This window comes from Panthera uncia, chromosome A2 (assembly GCF_023721935.1).
Source record: "Panthera uncia isolate 11264 chromosome A2, Puncia_PCG_1.0, whole genome shotgun sequence".
NCBI lineage: Eukaryota > Metazoa > Chordata > Mammalia > Carnivora > Felidae > Panthera > Panthera uncia.
This window is the reverse complement of record NC_064816.1, coordinates 30,249,471-30,271,049: the sequence shown is the minus strand read 5'-3', so window position 1 is coordinate 30,271,049 and position 21,579 is coordinate 30,249,471. Positions and strand designations below refer to the sequence as shown.

General features: G+C 46.9%; 1 protein-coding gene across 2 annotated transcripts in view; it reads left to right on the top strand.

Annotated features, from left to right (window-relative positions):
* Positions 1-21,250, top strand: part of PRICKLE2 (prickle planar cell polarity protein 2) — a 323,104-nt gene extending 301,854 nt beyond the window's left edge. For both annotated transcript variants that reach the window (XM_049642679.1, XM_049642678.1), the window contains exon 9: positions 15,433-21,250. In XM_049642679.1, the coding sequence (XP_049498636.1) occupies positions 15,433-16,307 (875 nt within the window). In that variant the 3' untranslated portion in view covers positions 16,308-21,250. The remainder of the gene's footprint in view (positions 1-15,432) is intronic.
* Positions 21,251-21,579: the final 329 nt, after the last annotated feature.

The following is a 21,579-nucleotide window of genomic DNA, read 5'->3' as shown; positions in this document are numbered from 1 at the left end:
GATTTCATTCTTTTTGATTGCCAAATAATACTCCATTGTATATATATACCACATCTTCTTTATCGATTCATCCGTTGATGGACACTTGGGCTCCTTCCATACTTTGGCTATTGTTGATAGTGCTGCTATAAACAATGGGGTGCATGTGCCCCCTTCAAAACAGCATACCTGTATCCCTTGGATAAATACCTAGTAGTGCAATTGCTGGGTCATAGGGTAGTTCTATTTTTGATTTGGTGAAGAACCTCCGTACTGTTTTCCAGAGTGGCTGCCCCAGTTTGCATTCCCACCAGCAGTCAGAAGACATCTCTCTCCGCATCCTCGCCAACATCTCTTGTTGCCTGAGTTGTTAATGTTAGCCATTCTGACAGGTGTGAGGTAGGATCTCATTGCGGCTTTGATTTGTATTTCCCTGATGATAAGTGATGTTGAGCATTTTTTCATGTGTCACTTGGCCATCTGGATGTAGGACCACACCTTATTTTAAAGTGAGCCTTGACCATTCCCTTCTGACTTGCTGGGGATAAAGCACAGGCCAGAGATAACTACCCATTCGACGTGAGACCTCGCAATAGGTTTGCTGTGATAAATGGTGACAAAACAGACCAATCTTGGGTGTAGTTTTTTGGTTTTTGTTTTTTTTTCTCCCTTTTTCTTTCTGTCAACAGATTACATCCTTAAGTGTTCCCTGTCTGGGACTCTCCCAAGTGTTTTCATTTCAGACAACCCTCCATTACTTCTCTCTCTCTCTCATTTACTCCCTCGGTCAGACACCATTCCTTTGAGGGGCAGACTGCTCTGGTACCTATATGCTGATCCATACCGATCTGATCGTGGGAGGTGTCTGTCTGCCTTGGATCGTAGAATCAAAATCAGACTCACAGAAATGAGGGAAGAGGGTCAAAAGGTACAAACATCCAGTTATAAAAAAGTCCTGGGGATGTCATGTACAACATGGGGACTACAGTTAATAATACTGTACTGTGTATTTGAAAATTGCTAAGAGAGAAGATCTTAAAAGTTCTCGTCATAAGAAAAACAGTTGTAACTTTGTGTGGTAATGAGTATTAACTAGACTTATTGTGGTGATCATTTTCCAATATATACATATATGTAGTCATCGTGTTGTACAATGTTATGTGTCCATTACATGTCAGTAGAAACAAAAAAGCATTTTGAACCATCTCAAAAAAAGGGGGGCGTCTGGGTGGTTCAGTCGGTTCAGTGTCCAACTTCGACTCAGGTCACGATCTCACAGTTTGTGGGTTCCAGCCCCACATCGGGCTCCATGCTGTGCAGAGGCTGCTTGAGATTCTGTCTCCTCCCCCCACAACCTTTCCCCCCACAAAAACAAATAATTAAAAAATAAATTTTTTTTAATCACAGACTCTTAGCTGAGAGAAGGTCGGAGAATCCCTAGTTCAGGTTCAGAAAGGAAGAAAGGCTGAGTTCAGAGAGGAGAAGCGATTTATTCAAAGTCTTCCTGGAGTTTGCAGCGATGGAGCTGTGAGCTGACTCCAGGGCCTTTCGTATCTGGGCCAATTACTTTTTCCACTACCCTAGTAAACACAGTTTATAGGAAATACAAGAGGAAGTACAATCCCTGGAATTTTACAAAGGAAGTTGAAGATTTGAATAAGGTAAAAAGGTCCTGGGCCAGGACCAGGGTGCGACAAATGAGGCACCCTCCGTGGGACCATAATTGAAAGGGGTACCAAAAACTCAGTAATCAAGATAAGCAGTATTTCATGGCTGCACTTTAAGAATCAAAATTCATGTAAAAATCCATGATTAAGAAAATTTAAAAATTGTTAAATAAAGTCAGGATCCGTTTCTTTTGGCCTTAGGCGTCAATTTCCACTGCACACGGCGCTGTTACAGTGATGGAGTTAGAAACTGTAAGCAGAGATGTTTGGATTTTAAAGAGGAAGTTAGCGCTAAGCCACCATTTCCCAGAATGTGTCCTTTCGAGTGGGGGTGGGGATGTAGCCAGGTGGGGAAGGGGTTCTGTTGTCATAGTATCTTCCTTATGATAATTTCCACTGCATTTAAGCTAAATGTTTTCAGAAGTTCTTCAGAAGTTGCCAGACTTCCTTGCTTACAGAATCCTTTTTTGTATAATCCAGAGAGGATCCTTTGGAAAAGCTTCCTTAATTCTCAGACTGGGATATGTGTGCGATTGGTTGGCAGGGTAGGAGGAGAGGGATTTGAGGGCTTTGGAGGACTCTGGATTCCCAGCTCCTCCTGGGCTAGCAGCTGCTTATTCCATCTGCGTGAAGGATGAGTCTAGCCAAGCCCAAGTTGCCTCAGGAAGCCAGGTGAAGGGCACAGATCGAGAGCCGGAAGGGAAGTTTGCATGGCCAGGTTCAGTGTCTTTATGCTTTCCAAGAATGCCACCCTGGCTCTGCTCTTGTCAGAAGCAGGGAAATAGATTCGTGGCAGCCTTCTTCGTGGAGAAGAAGGGAACAGGGTACAGCACGACCTTATTTGCCCTCAGAGTTCTTTGGTTCCTTGGCCAGAGATTTGGGGGTATCACATGCTCACGTACAGCCCTCTGGTTGGTGTGTGAGCCACACCTTCCTGAATGTGTTGTGAGAAACCGGGGAAACCAAGCTTTCCTTGCAAATTCATGATGAAAGAGAAAGCACCCAGACCTTTGCTGTGTCATGTGTGGTCTGCAGACCAACAACATCAGCCTCTCCTAGGGGGTTGTTAGAAATTCAGAGTCTTGGGTCTAACCCCAAATGTAGTGGACCCAAATCATCATTTTAAGAAGATAACTAGGTAACTTGCATGCCTGCTCAAATTTGACAAGAAGCTGCCTCTTGGAAGTCTGGAGAACTAATTCAGTCCCTGCCTTTGTCACCCATCCCCATCATTCTTGACCTTGGGCAAGTTGCTCATCTTTTTTTTTTTTTTTTTTTCTATTTTCAGTTCTTCACCTACAGGTACCCCACTGGCTTCCCCTCCAGACACAGAGGGAGCACCAATGAAGAGTATCTTAAGTGTAAATGAATAATAGAAGTGATAATGATGACTTGAAAACTTAGTTCTTACCCAAGAACTGTATTCTGTAGCTTGATTTTATAAGCTCTTGATGAAAGCCCCAAATCATGTCTCTTTCTGTACATGCATCATTTTGCACGCACTCTTTAATATAACCATTTTTCCATTCCTTTCCTATCCTTTCATCAATTCTTCATGCTACCCACCCATCCTTTTAAAAGACACCCCAGGGGCGCCTGGGTGGCTCAGTCGGTAGGCATCCAACGTCAGCTCAGGTCATGATCTCGCGGTTTGTGAGTTCGAGCTCTGCGTCGGGCTCTGTGCTGACAGCTCGGAGCCTGGAGCCTGCTTCGCGTTCTGTGTCTCCCTCTCTCTCTGCCCCTCCCCTGCTCATGCTCTCTCTCTCTCTCTCTCTGTCTCAAAAATAAATAAAAACATTAAAAAAAAAAAAAGACACTCCATCTACCACGGAGTAGATGTTTATGTTTTTGCCCGTCTGTCAGTCTGGTAATTGGCTCTGTCATACGTGATACCATAAACTTTTTTGCCAAGAATAGCATTTTGTCAACCCTCAGCTGTGTGTAAGTAGGCTCTTGAGAAGCAAGGATTCCCCAAGCTTAGAAGAGCGCATTGTGTACTGCCCTTACATCCATAAACCGTTTTCATCCAACCTTCTATCCCTCTTATCAAGTTGGCTGACGCTGCTGGGAGAGGTAAGAGAGGCTTGTGGACAGGCAGGTATGACAAATGTGTAAATGTGCCCAGGGCTAAGACCACAGATGGTGAAGGCCCCTGTGCATTCCAACTTGAAAACGAAAGAAAGAAACTTAACCCTTCAGACCAAACACGGCCTAACATATGAGCTGCTGGTTTGGGGCCCGTGTCCCAGCCCTACCAGTCCAGCGTCCCAGGAGGGGGATGCTTTATGCACATTCACCTTGCAAACTGTCGTGAGTACATTCTCGCCTCTCTCTCGGTGGTCGTTTTTAATAAACGTTTTACGGATGTGTAACCAGCAGAAAAGTGCAGGAATCATGAGTTGCAGCTCAGTGAATTATTATGCTCCTGCCAGCACTGCCCAGGTCAAGAAGTAGACCACCACCAGGACCCCAGAAACTCCCTCCTGCCCCTTCCACTCTCTCCTCCTCCTTCATCTCCAAAGCAAGCACTGTCCTAACTTCAAACAGTTCGCTTGCAGTGGTTTTTAACTTGATATAAATGGAATCCTACTGTTTGTATTCTTTTGTGGCTGGCATCTTTCACTTTATGAGATTCATCCTTGCTGTTGCAGATAGCAATAATTCTTATTTATACAATAGGAAACTATCCATTAATGAAAAGGATTTTTTGAATTGTGGCCACTGGTCCAGAGCTCAAATGTGTGGATGGATCTTTACTTCTCTCTTTGCCTCTTGTCACTCAAGTCAATAACAGCCTTGTGGCCATATTCCTTGTACTCCTTCTACTGACAAAAATAAAAGGTAGGAAGTAATAGTTCTCAAGTGGCTGCTGGGTGACCTCGAGCAAATCCTTCCAACTCTCTGTTACACACTTGAAAAACTTGCGTATCCATGCCCAGCTGTTTCATGTAGGACAACATTCCTAAGAATACTTTGTTAAGTGACAGATAAGTGGTGAAAGACCATGAGAACATTCCGTCTGATCTCCCTACACCAGCACTAAGTACTCACTTATTATTCACTGTCATCCTAATGAGCTAGAGTCTACTTACTCCCATTTTACAGGTGAGGGAATTGAGGCACAAAGCAGGCCAGGGTCTTGCCTGAGGAGGCATAGCTCTAGGAGACAGAGCCGGAAGGTGAAGTTCAAAGCCAGTGCTCCTCTCCACTCCCCTGTGCTGCCACGCAGCTGCCTACAGGCACGGGAAGGATACTTTCAAAGCCAAGGTGGCCTGGAAGAACCTCTCTCGGGCTCCCACACTGCCCTTTTGTCACTTCGTAGAGTACTAGGAACTTTTCCTGGTACGAAGTGTTCCATCTGCCCTGGAGCGCTTTCCCCACTATTGGTGAGGCTGTCTCCTTCAGACCTTTAACATTTTTTTTTTAACGTCCGTTCATTTTTGAGAGAGACAGAGATAGAGCATGAGCGGGGGAGGGACAGAAAGAGAGGGAGACACAGGATCCGAAGCAGGCTCCAGGCTCCACGCTGTCAGCACAGAGCCCGACGTGGTGCTCGAACCCACGAACCGTGAGATCATGACCTGAGCCGAAGCCAGAGTCTTAACTGACTGAGCCACCCAGGTGCCCATAGGTCCTTTAGGTGTTAGGATAGCTGTCATCACCATCACAGGGGTCTTTCTCAGCACTCTGTTTGGATAGAGCTAATCTTTTGGCCCTGTCAGAGCATTGTGTTTCCTCCCTCCTGTGATTACTCTATATAATGGCTGTACTGACCTCCTGATTGAGTTATCTCTCTTCCCTCTATAGTGTAATGTCCCTTTGAGGTGTCACCAGAAATGGCCTTGCTCACAGAGCCTGGCAGTGTTAGGACTTCATCTAGAATCTTTGAAGAAACCAGATGGGTCTCCAAGTCCCCGGCTGCCTGCTCCCTACCGCTGGGGAGCCACTGAGCTTCTGGGCCGTGTAGTCGAGTGTTTCCTGAGCACAGACTCCCGTGTGGTCTGCCCGTTGACTTGGGTAAATGGGTTCTTTTTTTTTTTTTTTTTTTAATTTTTTTTTTTTCAACGTTTATTTATTTTTGGGACAGAGAGAGACAGAGCATGAACGGGGGAGGGACGAGAGGGAGACACAGAATCGGAAACAGGCTCCAGGCTCTGAGCCATCAGCCCAGAGCCTGACGCGGGGCTCGAACTCACGGACCGTGAGATCGTGACCTGGCTGAAGTCGGACGCTTAACCGACTGCGCCACCCAGGCGCCCCAGGGGTAAATGGGTTCTGGAAAGCAGCATGGGGTCAGTGTGAGCCCAGAGCAAACCCTGGCAAACAATCTTCACCTGGTTTGAATTTTTTAAGCATCCTTTCAATTAGCAATGGGCTTTGTGGCTACACAACCACAATCCCCCACGGGGCTGAAAAGGAGTTAAAATTGACCCCACATGTTTCTAAAAATGTCACTTCCTGGTCTCTCCCTTCACTGCCTTTTACACGTTGGTCTTTATTGGGAAGTTAAGGAGCAGTTCCGCAGATACAAGGTAAGGGACCTCCAGTCGAATTAGAGTTTTGATCTCGACCAGGCTCTTCCTTTCAACTCTCCTGGGTCTGCAAGAAAAGCGACTTTTTAGTCCTGTTGTCACACTTGTCACTTCTCAGCCACTGTGGCTCAAAGGCAAGTCTCTAGAATGAATGCTGCTAAAAACCACCGACTCTGTTGTTGGGAAAACCCGAATGGGTCATGGACGCCTTTGTAACCAGCTGGTTGTCAAGCAGCTGTGCTTTATTTGGGGCCAGTCTCCCCGAGTGGTCAGGGATGGGGAAATGGCCCTTCCCTCGAGGGGAATCCAGGCGGGCACGGGGGAGGCGTGAAGTCAGAAGCGGGCGTCTCTCCCCACCAGCCCGTCTCAGCCTCCCTCGCGGCAGCAGCTGCCTGAAGGAAATTGTGTCTTTCGTCTGCCAGCACTTTTCCTGGAACCACAGGAGCAGATGGCAGACACGTGACTGTAAGCACTCATGACCACCTCCTCACTTGGGACCCACTAGACAGGCTGGTGACCAGAGTAAGGAAGTAAGAGAGCTGCATCAAGGGCTCGAGATTCCAAAGGCTTCAAATGGGGGAGGGAAAAGAAGACAGTGAAGGCCTTAACCACAGGGAACTCTTAACGCCCACCGTGGGAGAGACAGACTGTCAGGAGTGGGTTTGTGGAGGGGAGCTTAGAGAGCAAACGACTTCGTAGTTCCCCGATTTGGGAGATACACCACCCCCAACCTCATGGAACGCGCTGATCTTTCTCTGGAAAGAGAACGTGTCCACCGTGTCTGGTGCTCAGGCTCATGTTTGCGGGGTGGGGTAGAGCAGGATCAACCCAGTTTCTCTGGAAGATCAGGAACAGAGTGCTCCTTAGCCTGTGGTCAGCAGCAGCTCCAGGATCAGATCTGTTTGTGCAGTGGTCCTCAGCTGGACCAGTTTTAGCCCCGCGGGACATTGGGCAATGTCTGGAGATGTGAGTTGTCACAACTGCAGGGGGGTGTTGCTGGCATCTAGTGAGTAGAAGCAGGGATGGTGCTAAGCACCACACAACACACAACAGCCCCCAGGCAGAAAAAGAAAAAAAAATTCTCCTGCCCAAGATGCAAATAGCACCAAAGTTGAGAAACTCTGAATCAGTGTCTCTGAGGGTGTGGGGTTTCCTAGGGTAGAAGCACCTTTCGTTGCAGAGAAGATTGTCCTTGAAACTCGGCCACAGCTCTGTCACAGTGGGGCCCTAACTCTCAGGGGCATGTGAATCACCAGGGTGGCTCTGGTGCAAATGCAGGTTGGGATTCTGCCAGTCTGGTTAGGGTGCCATGGCCGCTGGTCCCAGGTCCCGCTGTTAGCAGCCAGGGATTTCGAGTGTGCTCATAATCTCTCCCTGCCTTTCCTTTTCCTTCTCCCTCTCTTTCCGTTCCCGCCCCACCGCTTTCCCCAGCCTACTCTGTTCGAACATTCCGTGCCCTGTCACTAAGGAACATTTGGTGGTGGTTAAACTCCACTGCCCGGATGACAGCTTCTCTCCAGATGTTGCCAATTTGAGATTCTGAGTGTTGATGAAATCAATTGACTGAGTTGGAAAAAGGACCCCAAGGGACCTGATCAAACTTACCCCCACACACTTGAATCAACTTGTACCTCAAAGACATTTTTTGCATGCTCTGATAGACCATGTAGAGCCCATGACTTTGGGGATGCTTAGGCCTGCTACAGCTTCACAGCACATTTGCCTTTTAAACCAGAGGCGACAAACTTGTTTCTAGAAAGGACCGGGTAATAAATATTTTAGGCTTTGTAGGTCATACAGTCTGTCACGATTACTCACTCCTGCCATTGTAGTGAGAAAGCAACCCTAGACAATACGCAAATGAATAGGTGTAGCTGTGTTGCAATAAAACTTTATTTACAAAAACACGCAGTGAGCTGGCTTTGGCCCATGGGCTCTAGGTTGCAAACCCTTATTCTAAACCATTCCGATTCATGTCTCTGCTTCAGAAAGAAAAAAAAAAGTCATATAGGGAAAACCTTACTGAACGTGCGAGTCATAAATGTCTATAGGGCTAAGGTGAGTAGTTACTCTTTCGTTTATTGCACAGAACTGTAAAATGAAATGCGTTATTTAAGTTGGCAGAAACAGCGATGTCTTTGTATGCCAATTTCTTTGAGGGGGGTAGGAACAGGACCAGAAAGGGCAATAAATAAGGAATGGAAAGATGTACCAAAGGGCTAATCTTACCTTGCAGTCTGCGTGGTCTTTTCTCTGGTCTTGAGCACTCTTCTGCTCTTGGAATAAATGGAGAGAGCGAACACCGCAAAGATTGCCTTTCTCTTCCGTCAGACCCAGGGCATTCTTTGGAGGTATTGATTTTTCTTGCTGTCACTGACTTCTGTGAGGCCTTATGTCTGCAGTGAGGGGATATTGCTCAGCCTGAAATGCTGGCATTGCTTAGAGCATCCTGGCCGTAGCTTTGCATTGATGGTTTAAACCATAGAGAATTGCAGGCTAAATTCAACACGGACCTCTCCTTGTTGGGGCCAGGGCCATGCATGCTGACAGAAAACTGCAGCCCCTGGGTGTTTGTGTGGCTCCCGGCCACACAGATCACTGGGACCAGGCTGAATTGAGGCCATGTAGCACTTCTCACAAATCCTACATTATTTGGAGAGGAGAATGCCTTAACATCCATGCCTCATGCTGGCAGATAGGCTTCTTCAGCCAGGGTCTCCAGAATGTGTTGGGCCTCTGTGATCACCTCTGTGATCATCAAATGTGGGGTCAGACTCCAAGGGCTCCCTGGGGAATTTAGTTAGCAGTCTCTGCCTCCCACACCACACCTTGCTTGCAGGCATTCACATGCACACATCGGGGCTCAGGCAGCAAGAAAAGTAAGGTGGGCCTCTGGCAGCAGGAGAGAGTAGCATTGTAGACCTCCATTGGGGTGGATTCTGTCTATACGCGGTGATCTGACACAGGGTCTCCTGCTGCACAAACGGAAGAAAGAGTTGTATTTCATCTGTGTGGAGAAGCAGTCTCCAACTGCATTCGGGAGCCACAGATTCTTTGAACAGTGGCCCATCTTCAGTGAACACTGCCGTGTGGCCTGTGTGGGTCATCATTCTAGGACTCATTCAGTCATACGATCACACCTTCAAGTATTTGTCTACCTTGGCAGGTGGCTGAGTATAAAATTCTTGGGGCCTGCTTCCTTTCACTGGGGAGTTTGAGGTCTTTCTTACTACTCTCTTCCAGCATATAAAGTACCAGAATATGAGGTGGTGAGATGAGGGTTGACAAACAGGAGTCTGTTCCTGCCATCTTGGAGGTTATAGACTAGCCAAGAAGTTGAAGATCAAAGAAACATGGCACACACCTACTACCGTTGTGATGAGTCTTAATGAGGAAAAGTACTGTTCTCCTCATCTTATGTCACTGCAACTCCCAAACTCAGATACTGTTGTCATACCCATTTTGGAGATGTGTCTCTAGAGGCTCAAAGGTTGCCCCCCTGCTGCCAGCCAGGAAGTGGCTCTCCAGTTCAGCTCGCAGAGAGAGGAAAGGACGGTTTCTCAAGTTGAAGTGTGATCTGTGATAGTCTTGGAGACATGGAAGCTGGTGATTTAAACGCATCTCCAGAGCTGGGATTAATAAGCCCAAAACATTTTGTGCAGATTGAGGAGCTAATTATAAACCACACGTTCTTCAACTTTAAAATTGGAGAAACCCCACAGATGGTAGGTTGCAAAATGAAGCATCGCAGACAATGAGATTGACAGGTGTGACTGTGTGTTTCTGGTCCTGATGGTTGGCATCCCACCCGTCTGAATTAGAGTTGGTTGTTAAGTCCTGGCCCACTCCAGGTCAGAGGGTAGCTACCTTTTCCTGGCGGGCAGCATGAGGATTCGTTGACCTTAATTCCACAAATATTGATTGAGCACCAAGGAGGCTCACTCCTAGTTCTAGGGGAGTCCAGTGAATAGAGGGACGTGATGCCTGCTCCCAGGAGGCACCCATTCAACTTGCAAACTTCATATGAAAGAACTTAAGAAAACAAGTCAGGGTGGGAACCTTGAAAGTCAAGGCTGCAGAGTGACTGGTTGTTGGGGGGACAACCTGCTCCTTTAGAAAGAGCAATCAGGGCGGCTCCCTCTGAAGAGGTGACATTTATGTGAGGGCCTTTATGGTCAGCGGAAGTCAGCAGTGCAGAGGGGAGTGTTTTCCAAAAGAGGCTGAAATGAGCTTTCTGGTACGTGTGTAAGGACAGCTGACGCCAAGGAAGCTGGGACGAGGGTTTAGTGGGTGATCTTTGAGAGACCAGAGGGCCTTGAGGGCTGCCTGAGGACTCTGGATTTTGCCAAGAATGAAATTAACCACAGAGCCACCCTGTTCAGAGGCAGGTACATGATGGCTGCTCATCTGTGGACAACATTGGCCATTCTGTTCATGTCCTGCATGCAGGAAGACCGTGGAGCAAACTCTGAGTTAGTCAATAAGAAGCTTTATTAATAAATAAGTAAATGTATTGATAATGTCCATAGCAAGCGTCTAACATTTCCAGTCCCATTCACACGTCCCGGAGAGAATAGTTTATGTTTGGGATAAGTGACATTAGGCTCCGGGTTGAATAGTGGGAGCCTCCTGTACTTGACAGAGCGTTCTTTTTTTCTGAGGAGGGTCGAGGTGGTCAAGGTTATCCTGAGATTGCCCAGGACGCAGAAGTACAACACGACAGGGCCAGATCACTTCCCAGTGGTACTGAAACTGCCCTCCTTCACGTTACACCCTCCTCATGGAAATAAGAATCTGTTCACACGCAGGATGTCCTCAGAAATGCTTGACTTGGAGACTTACAAAAGACAGGGTCAGGAAAACAGCTTGTTTGGGGATGTGTGGTACTTTGCTAGCTTGTTGATAACAACCCTGATTCTATAACAGGGCTTGAGGAGGAAGCCCAGCAAAGATCGTTGTGCCCACACGTGTGTAGTTTTTGTCTCTCCCGGTGATTCTTGAAGAATTTTTTCCTTCCCTACTGCATGGAGTTCATCTGCTCCGACGACTCATTCATCATCCTTGGTTGCTGTCCTGTCCTCTCCGCCTTCAGGTTGGGGCAGTTCTGGAAGTGATTAGGCTGTTGTAAATCAGCTTTTATGATTTGTGTGTCAGAGATAAGCAGCGGGGAAAGCGGGAGTTAAAGAACTCATCCCCTCTTGCCCTGACAGTTACCCCAGTAATGGAATTAAAAAATATATACGACTGGAAAGTATGGTGGTTGGCAGAATATTTTCTCCACAGACATATCCAACATTTACATTTGGCTCTTTCATGCGAGCTCTGCTTTGTTTTTATGCCATTTTATTGGGGCGTGACTTACCTAAGATAGAGCAAACCAAATATTAAATCCACACCTCAAGGAACTTTTCTGTGTGTATCCTTTTCTAACCACCACCCAGATGTAGATACAGGACATCTCCAGCACCCTCCATGTTTCCTTTATGTCCCTTCCCTCTGTCCTGATCTCAGCCACCATAGACAGCTTCGGGCTGTTCTTGAACTTCATATAAACGGAATCACACAGCACGTACTCTTTTTTGTCTGCCAGCATTCTCTATGTGACATTCATCCCTGTGGCTGGGTGTAGTCGTTCATCCTCGCAGGATAGGATGGCATCCTATCGTGGTTTCTCGCCTGTGCCATTACTGACATCTGGAGCTGGATCATTTTTGTTGTGGGGACTGTCCTGTGTGTGCATCGTAGGATGTTTAGCAACATCTCTCCGGCCTCTGCCCACTAGACGCCAATAGCATATACCACCCACCCCCCCGCCCCCCCAGCCCCAGTAACTTCCCCAGGCATTGAAAACCATTGCATCATATGCCACAAATTTCAGGAGATTTTTTTCAACGTTTATTTATTTTCTTTTTTTTTTTTTTTTAATTTTTTTTTCAACGTTTTTATTTATTTTTGGGACAGAGAGAGACAGAGCATGAACGGGGGAGGGGCAGAGAGAGAGGGAGACACAGAATCGGAAACAGGCTCCAGGCTCCGAGCCATCAGCCCAGAGCCTGACGCGGGGCTCGAACTCACGGACCGCGAGATCGTGACCTGGCTGAAGTCGGACGCTTAACCGACTGCGCCATCCAGGCGCCCCTCAACGTTTATTTATTTTCAAGAGAGAAAGAGCACAAGCGGGGGAGGGGCAGAGAGAGAGGGAGACACAGATTCGAAGCAGACTCCAGGCTCTGAGCTGTCAGCACAGAGCCTGACGCGGGGCTTGAACTCACAAACAGTGAGATCATGACCTGAGCTGAAGTCAGACGCTTAACCGACTCAACCACCCAGGCGCCCCAGGAGATTTTTTATTTAGCAATAATTTCACACTTACTGAAAAGTTGCAAAAATGAAACAAACAATAACCAGAATGTACTCTTTACTTAGATTCACATATGAGTAACAATTTACCCTATTCGTTTTATCATTGCTTCTCTCTTGTTCACATACACACACGCAATTTGTTTCTGACCCATTCAAGAGGCAGTTGCATCCACCTCGGCCATTTACTACCATATACTTCCATGTGTATTTCCCAAGAGGAAGGATCTTCTCCAACACTACCATAATTATCACTGTTATCAAAATTAACACAGCAAATTTAGCATATTTATTAATTGCCCGTGTCCCAATTTTCGTCAGTTTCTCCACAGTTATCCTTCATGACATTCTCACTACAGAATAGGTTCTGGTCCAGGATCGTGTATTCTATACCATTGCCCTGGTTCCTTAGTGTTCTTTAGTGTCAAATATTCTGTCACACTTTTATGATACTGAAAAAAAAAAGATTCAAGAATATAGTCCCATTTTTTCTTCATAGAATCTTCCTCCTTTGGGAGTTTCCCTGATGTTTCCTTCTGAGTACGTTCAGGATCTGTCTCCCTGGCTGGAACACTGCATGAGTGATAACATGGACTTCTTAGGACATACACTGGGTGGCCCACAGTATCCAGCTGCCCCTCATCGGTGAGGTCAAGTTTGATCTCCTGGTCAAAGTGCTGTGTGATTTCTCCATTGTGTAGCTACTAAATTTTCCCTTACAGTTAGTAAGTGCGTGGAAAAACACTTAACACCATGCAAATATCCTGCCTCCCCATTAAATTTTACCCCCAAACTTGCGCATGCCTTGACTCTCACACAGAATCCATCATTACCTACAATGATTACGGAATGATGATCTTCCAAATGCAGCACCCCCTCTGTGTGCACTCCTTCTGCTCTGCTCAGCATTCTACTGCAGGCAAGACCCTATTCTCCTCCCCCGTCTATTTACTGATGGGTTTATCTCTTACCGGTATGGACTCATGATTTCCTCTTTTTTCAGTGGTTTATGAATCACTACTGTTTTCAATGATTTGAGGCTCAAATTGCTTAGCTTTGGCTAGTGGGGGCCCTTTGAGGTTGTGCCTGGTGTCCTTCTGGCAAACCTCCATCAGTTTTCAGGGTACCTGGGTGACTCATTCGGTTACACATCTGACTGTTGGTTTTGGCTCAGGTCACGATCTCACGGTTTTGTGAGCTCAAGACCCATGTCAGGCTCTGTGCTGATAGCCCTGAGCCTGCTTGGGATCCTCTCTCCCATTCTCTCTGCCCCGTATCTCTGCCTCTCTCAAATAAACTTAAAAAAAATTTTTTTCGTGATTTTCAAAAAATCCTTTTTCATTTGTAACACTTCCTTTTTGGCATAACAAGATGTTCCAGGCTCATACCTTCCCTTCTCCTGTCCTAGAATCAGCCATCCCTCCAGAGTTCTGATTCCTTTTAAGGGAGAATGGTAGAAACTAGCACGATTTATTTATCCCTTTTCCTATTAGTTGACATGTGAGTTGTTTCTAGTTCTAGGCTATTGTAAAATATTCTCTGAATATACTCTTTTACATTTTCTTGGACCTGTGCACTGACTCCTGTTAGGTCTATAATGAGGAGAAGCAATGGAAAGTCATATAATCTCCACTCTGTATACTCAACAGAAATAACATGAAGTCCACACACACACAAAAACGGACACAGATATTCAAAGCAGCTTTGTTGATAATCCGTGTGCGTGTGTGTGTGTGTGTGTGTGTGTGTGTGTATGCACATGTATTTAGCTTCACTAGATATTGCTAAGTAGTTTTTCGAAGTGTTCTTACCATTAGTTTTGTCGGGGACGTGGAAGTTGTCGGTCCCGGCAGGTAGGGAAGAATAATCAGGGGCAGGCGTCATAATGGGGCATTGCAATCCAGAGACATGTTTTCTAGCAATGGCAGAACTGCTCATCTTCCAACAGATAACGAGTGGAAAATGCTGAGATTTTACCACCTGTTCTGCTCTTAAGCATCTCTTTAGAGACTGCTGCTTTAGGATGGGCAAGATGGAAGTTACTCAAGAATCTCCCGCTATCTGCGAAACAGTTTTTATTTCAGTGGTGCCAGTGACGGCACTTAGGAACTGCAGGGCCATTGCTGGGGGTACCTGCTGTTTTCTCAAACATTAGGGTCACGGTGTTGTTTTAAAAGTGCCTCCCCAGGGAAAGAAGGGGTGTCCCAGGGCCCCACTCACATCTTCCGGCCGTTAGGGGCCCATTTAAAACCCTGGGAACAGTCATTCCCGCAGCAGCCTGAGAGAGTAAATATCCCTCTGTGTACACCCAGGGAGTCACTTAGTGTTCCAGACATTTGAGATATGGAGCTTAGGGACAGCGGGCGCAGGAGAAAGCTGCTGGAGGCCAACAGGAAAGTGAGTCGGTCTGGTATCATGGGACTAGATACGAGGCTCCGTGTCAGTAGGAAGTGCTTGGGCGTGGCCCAGCCTCTGCAGCTGAAACCTTCTGCGTCCGGAATATCTGTCCTCCGTACTTACAGCACAGCGTTAGATCAAAGAGGTATCTGAAGCCCTTTGTAGAAATTCTAAACACAGGAAGCATCACGCGTAAGAGGCACAGTGGACTCTTAGTAACTTCGATGAGCCTTTGTAGGAATTAGCACCTAGTAAAATGCATCTCTATGGATGCCTTTTAACCAGGTGCCCTCTCTGGGTGGACACTACCCCGCCACCCCCGCCGTGCCGTGGAATGGGGAAAGCCCTCGCACGCGCTTTCCAAGAGAGCTCTTGTGCCGTGTACAGCTGCAGAGCCGCATGCAGCGATCCTGGGTAGATTCTGGTGGTTCAGATGAACCCGACTGCAACTCCTATTAACCTCCACGGTCCTCTCTTCTCTCTCCCCGTCCCGCCAGGCCTGTCCGCAGATGGTGGCGCCAAGCGCCAGGAGCACCTGTCCCGGTTTTCCATGCCTGACCTCAGCAAAGACTCTGGAATGAATGTCTCTGAGAAGCTGAGCAACATGGGCACTCTAAACTCGTCCATGCAGTTCCGGAGCGCAGAGTCAGTCCGCAGCCTGCTCTCCGCCCAGCAGTACCAGGAGATGGAGGGAAACCTCCACCAGCTCGGCAACCCCATCGGGTACAGAGACCTGCAGTCCCACGGAAGGATGCACCAGAGCTTTGACTTCGATGGAGGGATGGCAGGCAGCAAGCTGCCAGGGCAGGACGGCATGAGGATCCAGCCCATGAGCGAACGCACGCGGAGGAGAAGTACCTCCCGTGATGACAGTCGCCGCTTCCGACCTCACCGGTCCAGGCGTTCCCGGCGCTCTCGCTCCGACAACGCCCTGCACCTGGCCAGCGAGCGCGAGGCCATCTCCCGGTTAAAAGAAAGGCCCCCCCTCAGAGCCAGGGAGGACTATGACCAGTTCATGCGCCAGCGGAGCTTCCAGGAGAGCCTGGGCCAAGGCTCCCGCCGGGACCTGTACGGCCAGTGCCCGAGAACGGTGTCGGACCTGGCTCTGCAGAATGCCTTTGGGGAGCGATGGGGACCCTACTTCACCGAGTATGATTGGTGTTCCACCTGCTCTTCCTCTTCGGAGTCTGACAACGAGGGCTATTTCCTAGGAGAACCAATCCCCCAGCCCGCCCGCCTGCGCTACGTCACGAGCGACGAGCTGTTGCACAAATACAGCTCTTACGGCCTCCCCAAGTCTTCCACGTTAGGGGGCAGGGGACAGGTGCACAGCAGGAAAAGACAAAAGAGCAAAAACTGTATCATTTCCTAATACGATTGGGGTCAGGGAATGGGGGAAGATGGGAGCTAAGAATGTAAAGTCAGAAACTTGCACTGTTTTAAAATGTAAAGCGCTTTTGGGGGGGGGGTGGTTGCTGGAGGAGAAGAGGGAAACGCTGGCAGTTGATGGAGGCAAGGTCATAGACTGACTCAATAGGTAGTCGCAGTTCTCGGCATGTTGAATATTATTTGCACATTTCACTTTGGAAACGCTATAGACTCTGTGGAGGCCAGAGTTGGTCACCTCCTTCCCGTCAGTCTGTGTTGAGTCGCCTTTCGCAAGATGGCAAGTTGTTTCCCGCTTGCTTATATCCTCTCTGGCTCTCTCTTACTTTTAGGACCCTTTTTCCAGTAAGTAATTTGTTTATTAGCCAGGACCCCAGACTAAGTTATTTACATGTCCATTGTAAATGCAATGTAAATGAGAGTTCTGATAAAATATTTTTGTATTTTGTAATATCAAAGGAATTTCTATATCGTAGGACTCAGTGAAGCCTTGCATGCATACCCAGCGTCGTCTTTGAGTAGTATTCAGAGGTGGTCCAGGACCACCGTTTGTTGTTTTTTTTTTCTTTTTTCTATACAAATTTGTTACATGTCAGTGAGACCTTTTTCAAAGGAGTTTATTCAATTTGGCTTTTTGTGGCTGAAAAAAAAAAAATTAACTATTACACCCAAAGCATTTTATGCTCCATTCCATCTTCAGGAGAGACATCCTTAGGTCTGCTCCCACCCTCGGTAGAATTTATTCTCTACAAAGTGATAGTAATTTTTATTAAAATTGCAAACGTAACTTTTGCCAATTAGAGAAACCACCCGGTGTCAGTCAAGTCCCATGAGACACGCCATCCCTGCTGGGAACACTGAAGTTGCTCACTGTTGACCTGTCCCTTGGGGATAGTGAAAGTGCCCGTGAGTGGTGCCGTTGTGTGATGTCCGCATGACGTTCTTTTGAATGTGGCATTATTTTCTGGTGCTCATGTTTCCTGGATTATATTATCTGCTTTCCTTTACCAAGGCAGACGGAACAGCTGCCTTAGCCTGACAACCGGTTGTCCTCAGTGCAAACTTAGGCATTAGACATTTAGGGGCAGAAGGGTTCTGAGGGGCTCTGGGAGTGACGGGGGTGTCACACGCAGATTGTATGCCATGCATGGAGAAGGAACAAGGCAGTTTCAAAGCAGAAAGCAGGTCAAGGGTAGAGACTGAAGGGGAATATGAAGGAAGGTCAGAGCAAAGAACTTCTGGAAAGGAAGTAGACTAGCGGTGACCACTACCTTGAATAACCCCGCAGTGCTTGTGGAAGGAGTCCAGTTTAACCCACCCCGTAACCAGAGTGTCTGGGTTACCCAGGAGAGGGAGCTGCTCAGGAGATTTCAGGGTAATGGCCTTGCAAACCAACCATTGTTGAGAAGGGGATTTCCATTTTGAACTTTGGGGACTGTTGGTCAGACAGAAAATGGGCTCAAAAGTGAGTTTGCTTAAAGAAGACATTTAGCGGTTGTGTTGTTTATAGTAAAAAAAAAAAAAACAAAAAAACAAAAAAAAACCTTCCTACCTTGCTTCGGTTCAAGATGAAGCGCTTGCTTTCTGTTCCATTCTCCTCCTCCTTTTAATGGATTGTGGCGGTTGAAATAATCCATTGGAGGACCCACCTTTAGTGAGATGTACTGTGGATGTAGTACACGGCGTATCTCAGTGGCCATCTGCCATGGTGAGGTGAGTGTGGTCTCTTTTCAGTATAGTAGTTAATATTTTCTAGTATTTTCTTATGGAGAGAATGTGAAAAGTGGCTTTTCAGACACCATCCCAAATGGGTCTGGGGAATAGAAGGCTATAAAGGATGTGGAAATGGCACTCCATTCAGGATGTATACAAATAATTTGCTTTTCAGGTATTAATATGACATTTGTCATTGTCACTGATTTTTTAAAAAAGCAATGCAGATGTTGGTTGTGGCTGTTTTCCGCATGCTATCTTCATTATCTAAATGCTTCATTAATTATCCAAGCCTCCGGAGAATTAACTCTATTACGTTTGTATAGTAAGTTTGTAAACTGCTTGGCAAAACTGATTAAGAAATACTGTGCAGCACCATGCTACTGAAGTGGCCGGTTTCTGGTAGAAATCGGGCGAGTCCAATGTGGAGTTTTGAGTTCCTTGGTTGACAAGAATAAAAAGGCATTTTGGAAAAAGAAAAGAGAGACAAAAGTAGATCGCTTAACGTAGCCAACAGCTGAAAAATAACGTCTGTCCTCTCTAGCCTGGAATCCAATGAAAGAAATTCTCCTGGTAAAAAAAAAAAAAAAAAAAGCTGCTTTCTAACTCCATCCTTTTCAGAGTACCTCTTACTTTCCCCAGATGAGGCTTTAGCCACCATCTGCAGAAAGAAGATGGTAACCAGAAATCAACACGGAACCATATCCCAACAAGGGATGGGAGGAATAAGGGATTTCGGATCTAGCGGTGCAGGGAGCATCCGGCAGCCGAACTGGTCCGAGCTTGAGATGTAGTGAGAGGCAGGCCTCAGGGCCACACTGTATGTAAACAAGGTCACCTCCATGTTTTCTATCCCTGCTCCCCACCCCACATGCAGCCAAGCACCTTACAGAGAATGCCCACGAGGACGGTTAAATCATCACAAAGATGACGGGACCTCCAAGTGAGTGCCCTGGGGAAAGCAGGATGTCACTGCGTTAGGAATTACACCTCTTCGTGATACCTTAAACGTAACATCGCAGAATCCTGTTCCCAAACACTCAATGCATTCTTTTCTGAGGCAAGAACTTTGGGTCCTTACCGGATTCCTCCCGCATAACCATGAGCTCTTCTCGGTCAAGTTTTGCCTGCGAGTGGGGCTTGCAGTCTCCTCTTCGTAGATCATCCTATTATCCTCAGTAGACTGTTCTAGAAAAGTAATCTCTCTATTCCTAGTTTCCTCTCTTCTCTAATGCCTTAGGTTTGTTTGGTTTTTCTACCTCTCTTCGTAGTGATCTTCTTGCCTTTTGGTTAAAACCACAACTTTGGAGTTAAGTTCATTTCTTATCGCTGCTCAATTCATTGGCAACAGAACTGGCTGTTTCCCAGGAAGAAGTAGCCATTGACAGTTTCCTGAATGGCCCTGCCAATACATACAACCCTTGATACTGTGAACAGGTTTCTTGGCAGGCTGGTGGCATCGAGTGTGGCATTCAGGTACCCCCCCTTCCTTCTGTCATATACTTCTGGGATCTCTACCAAGCGTGAAGGTGAACGAGGTGAGGGAGATCAGAACCATGTTTCCTGGTCATGCGCAGGTTCAAGGCAGGTAGAATTCCTAGCGTTGGTTGGTCGATGCCTGCTTTCTACGTTTACCTTCTCATCTCTAGTCGTTCTTTTCTGCTCTCAGCCAGCCCCGTGAACATTTCCAGTAGGGGGCCAGAAGGCAGCTCCTTCTCATCTTCTTTTCACATTCTGTAGGATTTTCTTGCACTGCAACAAATTATATTTCCTTCCCCTCCTGCAGTGGCTTTCTGCTTCTGGGGTACCACTTGCCATTGCCGAGCTCAGGTGCAGCCGGTGATGACATCTGGGTGGCACAGGCTCTGGAGTCCCTGCAGCCTGGGCAGGTATCATCGAAGTGTCCCTGTATGCTCTCCCAGAGAGCATGGATACAGCCTCAGAAATCTTTGTGACCCTCCAACCAGCCAGGATCGGTCGACTAGAACTGAGGTTATTTGATAACACAGCTGATCTGTGAACCAGTTTTTATGTATCTTTCCATCTTTTGCCATTGGCCCCCAAACGGTACACCAGCCATTTAGGAAGCATCGTTCATAAGTCACGGTGGATGCTAAAAGTGGAGGCTGACTTCTTAAAGCAAAACAAAGACCGGTCTCTGTGGCCTCCTTTTCCATTCTCGTGTTCTTGGCCGATTATTACAGGCAGCCTTCTGTTCATCCTCTTGCAGAGGTCAGATAAGAGAGGCCATCTCATTCTTTGTCTAATCCCACCTTCTAACAAGAAATAACACAAGCATTTCAATTCCAAGGAGAAGTGCTCTTTGCATATCTCTGTCTAACAGAAACCAGATGCTAACGCCTGAGAAGGAGGATCTATCTGTGACAAAGGAAAAGTGGAAAATGAAACCAGTTATCTGACCGTTTCATGCCAGAAGAGTTGCTGTTAGCGACTGTTTCGCACCTTCAGGGCTTTGAAATGGGCCCTGTGGACAGCCTTCCGGCTGCAGGGCTCAGCTAAGCCTCCTCTCCTGATTTGGAAGGCAGTTTCAGATTGCCACCTTTTGAGGTACGTCTCTGGAAGTACCGGGGAAGTAGAAATGAGAGCTTTGCCTTGCCTCCAGTGCTTGGTCCCTTGGGGGCTTCAGCAGACACCCCAACTGGTTTGTCTGACCACTTGGAAGCAGTTGTCAAGGTTAGGACCAAGAAACGATTGGATTCCTTTTTCATTTTCTCATAATAGTAGCCCAGTCAACACAAGACTGCCATAAGCCGTGACTCACTATTGGGAGCTATAGTCTTTTATAAGCTTACTTCCTGCTGACAAAACTAGCTTTCCCCAAGGGAAATTAAAAAAAGGAGGGAGGGAAGTCATGTAGCGTAGGAAAACATTTCTGGTGATTTAGGATAGAAAAAATTGCTCTATCCTGGGACTTTTCAGAGACATCCCTTCACCCTACTGGGCACTTGGCCATTCATGTTCAATAGGTCACACTGACCAACCTTTTGAGAATTTTTTGGAGAGAGTTACCCACTAGCAAGGTCTGTTCTCCAGCCTCTCTAGTTGATACTCATGTGTTTCCGCAATGCATTTTCGTTCTATCGTGGACCCTGACTTAACACTCTAAGGTCTACAAGTCCTTCATTTTCCTTAGCAAATTAGGACTTTGGCATTTTTCCTTCTCCCAAACACATTCTTTCCTGTACAGAATTGTGTTGCCCATCTCCTGCTTTAACTCCCAAGTGCATAAACAAAACCTCAGAGGGTCTGAGAAGGTGAGGCAGGCCAGACTCCGTGTTGTGTGTCGAATGTCAAGGCATTTGTTAAGAAGGTCTGCAACAGGCCTTTGGTGTGGGCTCTGCCAGAGACTGTTGTGAACACTTTGCTTGAGATCCGTGCCCTGTAAAATGGATATGTTTTACTGATGTCTGTAATACATTTGTAAACTTCCAATAAAATTTGAATAAAAGAAATGTTGCCGTTCTTCTCGGCCCTCCCTCCCTTTCCGGGTTTTTTGAAATCTCTGCCTTTGAGTGGCTCAACAA